The 4,383-nt window shown below is 44.6% G+C and overlaps 1 protein-coding gene across 22 annotated transcripts in view; it reads right to left on the bottom strand.

Moving 5' to 3' along the window:
• The window catches only part of Madd (MAP kinase activating death domain), a 41,991-nt gene that overhangs the window by 16,489 nt on the left and 21,119 nt on the right, over window positions 1–4,383 (bottom strand). For 9 of the 22 annotated variants that reach the window (XM_026787775.1, XM_026787774.1, XM_026787780.1 and 6 more), the window contains 4 exons: window positions 3,394–3,447; window positions 2,321–2,421; window positions 1,559–1,642; window positions 1,154–1,312 (listed from right to left, as the gene is read on the bottom strand). In XM_026787775.1, coding sequence (XP_026643576.1) covers window positions 1,154–1,312; window positions 1,559–1,642; window positions 2,321–2,421; window positions 3,394–3,447 — 398 coding nt within the window. The remainder of the gene's footprint in view (window positions 1–1,153; window positions 1,313–1,558; window positions 1,643–2,320; window positions 2,422–3,393; window positions 3,448–4,383) is intronic. The other 13 variants (XM_026787778.1, XM_026787786.1, XM_026787781.1 and 10 more) reach the window with 3 other exon arrangements.

Genomic DNA, 4,383 nt, shown 5'->3' with positions numbered 1-4,383 from the left:
GAACTCACAGAGATTCGCCTGCCTCTGCCTCCCGAGTGCTGGGATTAAAGGCGTGCGCCACCATCGCCCGGCTCTTTAAAGACTTTTTAAAGTATCAGTTATTCATTTTGTACATGTGTGGCCGGGGAGGGTTTACAGATGTGCCATGGCACGCATGTGTAGACGAGAGAACATCTTTCAGGAGTTGGTTTTCTCTTTTCACCATGAAGTTCCAAGGATGGAACTCAGGTTGTCAAAACTTGAAGGCAAAAGCCTTTACCATCTCCCAGGGTTCCGCATATTTTTGACAAGGCTTACTATGTAGCAGACTGGCCTCAAACTTAAGATCCTTCTCAGTCCCTTGAGAAGAAGACAGGCATGAGCCATCACAACCAGCTGGAAGGATCTTTTAAATACTCTTATTAAAACAGTCTGTGTAGACTCAGAGTCAGGCCTCATAACTTGAGCCTCCCTGCTAACTCTTCATCTTATCTCAGACTCCACTGGCTCTACTGGGCACAGACAGACTGAAGACCCCAGAGACACAAATAATCACCAGTGGTGAAAATGACTTCATTTAGATCGTGTCTTCTACTGTCCTTTATAGACAAAAGGACTGAAAAGCCCTTGTGGAGAATATCTACTGAGTGCATCAGAGTAGATAACGCTATCTAAAGAAGCAGGAGTGTGCTACAAAGCAGAGGGTTGAGATAAGAACTGAGTGACTTGTTTCATTTGGGTATGGGGGGCACACACTTGTAATCCCAGCACTTGGGAAATTGAAACAGAAGGATCACAGGCTTGAAGCCAGCTGGGGATGCACACAGTGAGATTGTTTCAAAAAAGAAGAGGAGGGAGAGAAGGAAGGAGAGAAGGAAGGAAGGGAGGGAGAGAGGGAGGGAGGGAGGAAGGAAGGAGGGAAAGAGCCATCCCAGCAGCAGAGGACCTTTTCTCCCTTTCCCCTGCGGCACCAGGTGTGTGCTCAGTTCACACTGAATCACACCTCCGTTCACACTGAATCACACCTTAGTTCACACCGAATCACACCCCCGTTCACACTGAATCACACCTCCTGCCCCACCTTTTTCTTCTCATCGTCTCTTAACTTCTCATTCTGTTCTGAACCACTTCCTCTCCCATTAAAGAAAGTCTTCTGTTAATGAATAAAGCTTACAAAGATGGTGCTTGTGGCAGAATTGGTTTCAATTTCACTATCAGACAGAGTAGCCCGAGAACTTGTCAAGTGGGCACTGCCTTCTCCTCCTGGCCCATCACCTGCATTGCTGCTCAGGTCGCTGTCTGCTCCAAGGGTCTCTCCAGAACTGTTACTCACCTAGAAAGACAAACAGCAGTGAGGGACAGCCCAGAGGACTGCCAGTGCCAACTAGAACCCTATGCTACTAAAAGAATCATTTTTCAGGTGTGTCAAACAGCTGCCCCCAATCCCCTTTATGAGATTCTGTCATTTGACATTCTGTGCACACACCTGAGAATCAAGCCAACCTGAGATTAAGAACAGCCTCCAAGGGAAGGACACCCACACCTCACCCACAAAGAAGCCAATGTGGTATCCCCCTACCACGGTGCTAACTTCAGAATCCTGACTTGAGCTTCGGATCATAACAGCTGGACTCACACCAATGACAGAGTCTTGATCAATCCTCTGAAATAAGGCAAGGGAACATTGCTTCTAGAAAGATCCTGAGCAATGAATTTTTTTCTTAGCTGGAATATATGTAACTTATACAATGAAATACCACATTAAATAAATACATACTCACTGTGGGAAAAAAGAAAGAATAAAGAAATAAGAATAAGCCATAAATCTACTACCCAAATTAATCTCTACTTTTAGTATATTTCCTGTTAGTCTTCTAGTCTTTTCTAGATAGATATTTTTAAAACTAAACTGAAGTTGGGCAGAGTAGCACACATCTTTAATCCTAGAATCTGAAAGACAGGGGCAAGCAGATTTGTGGTTTCTAGGCCATCCAGGGATACACAGTAAGATTCCCCCCGACATATGTAACTTGTGTGTGTGTGTGTATGTATGTTTAATTATACTATGTTGCTAAATTTTTGAAAACACAATTGATAGCAATATTGTATTCCTTGGTATTATTATATTTATTTAATTATTCCCTATTATTGGTTCTATTTAAGATTGTTTCCTTCTTTTGTTTACTGTAAGAAATATTTTGAGGGTTAGGGTATAACTTAGTGGTAGTCTTTACCCAGAATGTTTACACTGAATTAATTCCCACTGCTAATAAATTATATATACATATATCTTTGAGATAGTAGTTAAATCCTAACAGCTTTCAAGAAGGCTATCACAAACCTGGGAAGCAGATGCCAGGCTCACACCACTGTCTGCGCTGATCTGGGACTTTTTCTCCTCTGTTTCACCAAGGTCAAAGACAGGCTTGATTACCTCCGGCCCTGAGTAGGGGAAGACTTCCGTTATTCAGTGCACAGAAGCTTGGGGCAGGCTGGTGAAGGGGGTGGGCAGCAGTAGAACTCATCACATCCCAGTCACTTCCCAGGAACTGCCCCTCCCCACCACTGGGAACCATGAGAAAAGTCCCCAGAAGCCTTAAGAACCAAATAGTACATTAGACCTGGCCAAGGGTTTCTGCAGTCATCTTCCCAACCTGAGAAACTTCAGAGCAAATCATCCTAACACAAAACATCCTACAAACAAACCCCATTCCGTGGCACCCAAAGTCAGAGTTCCACCTGTGCCTGAGACTATTAAAGTGTTCCCAGGATGCTCAGTGATTCTTGACAAAGGTGTCCAAAGAAGTCAGAAAAGGTTAGGGCAAAGGAAAGAAAGAAATACTGTTTCCTTGGGCACTGCCTACCCCCACCCACACCATCTACATTTGAGACAAAAACAAAAACAAACAAAAAAAACAAACAAAAACAAGACCCCCAAAATATTTTAATTCACCCACCCCCAATAGTATGGCAGAAGGACAGAACGACAGGAAGCAAGAACATGTGCCTAGGCAAGCTACTAGAGAGAGCTGGGAAGCTACAGACTCAACACAGAGGGACAGCAACCATCTCTGCCAACTACACCCACAGGCCTAGACTAAAGGTAAGGGAGGTATCAGCCAAAGGAGGGGTGCCCCACCAGCTCTCCAACAATGGAAAACCAAGGTTTAGGTATTTTACACAGTAGACACCTGATTGCTAATGAAGGGAGGGGCAAGGAGCAGCTTACCAGTCACACGCCTGGGATTCACGCACCACCTGCCCCAAGAATCCTCTCTCCTGTCTTTACAACTCTTCCTCCAAATACCACCCAAGAACAAATTTGGAGAGGGGCTGGCAAAGGGAGCCCGCCCCGGCCTGGGAAGTTGGCAGGTATGGGAGACTGAGGGGCAGGAAGGGGCATTTGTTCCTTACTCTGTTTTTCCAAAGCCTTTTGCTTTTTCACTTCCTGGTGCTTGTTCCACAATTCTACCCCAGATGCAATGCAAGCAGGAGAGAGAGACAGAGAGTCAGAACTTGTCAGATTGTCAGAGGACCAGAGACCCCCCAACCCAGTTCATTCTGTTTCCAACACTAGATTATCAGTTAAGAGACACAAAGACATCTTTGCTTGGGTAGGGTTGCCACCCCCATCCCAAATCATGAACTGAAGCCTCTAAATTTCTAATCCTATTCCCAATGTAAACACTGCAGAATCTTTGAGCTGGAAGGGCTCTTCATGAAAGTGCTTTATTCTGTATGAGAAACTGGACCCTGCTGGAGACAGATCAGCAGACTCCCAACAACACACCATGATCTCTCTGCCAAAGGAGCTGAGTAACAGCCACACTTACAAGTTACAGATAAGAGACAGTCACGACAAGCAGTCAAAGAATTTCAGAAACATGGGCAGAAATTCGCTTGACACACTGGATTGGACAAAGGCCAGACCATGCATTTGAGTAGCATTCCTCCTGTTGCTACCAAAAACATAAAACAAACAAACAAAGCAATTTACCCTCAGAACTATGGCCTGCTCAACCCAAAGACCCATTCTTAGACACTATCTAGGAAAAATGCTTCCAGTAGATGCAAATGAGAACAGAAAAATGGCCAAGACTAGCTCCTCAGTCCAACAAAGCACAGGGAATACCAATCCTTGCTTTTTTTTTTCTTTCCTGGAAGGAACTTCAGAGTTTATTTAGTATAATCTCTTTACTTCCTAGATGAGGTGATAGACATTCTGATGGGGAAGTGATCTGTCCAAGAAGATTCAAGACTTTCAGGAAAACAGTGTTTGTTTCTGGAACATTGTGTCGAGCTTTACTACTGCTTCTAGGAGACTGTCTGCCAACCAGAGACCTGGAGCTGTCCTAAGAGGAGACTGTCTGCCAACCAGAGACCTGGAGCTGTCCTAAGAGGAGA

This window comes from Microtus ochrogaster, assembly GCF_000317375.1.
Source record: "Microtus ochrogaster isolate Prairie Vole_2 chromosome 14 unlocalized genomic scaffold, MicOch1.0 chr14_random_1, whole genome shotgun sequence".
NCBI lineage: Eukaryota > Metazoa > Chordata > Mammalia > Rodentia > Cricetidae > Microtus > Microtus ochrogaster.
Note: the sequence above shows the minus strand (reverse complement) of the source record. Positions and strands in the feature narration are given on the sequence as shown.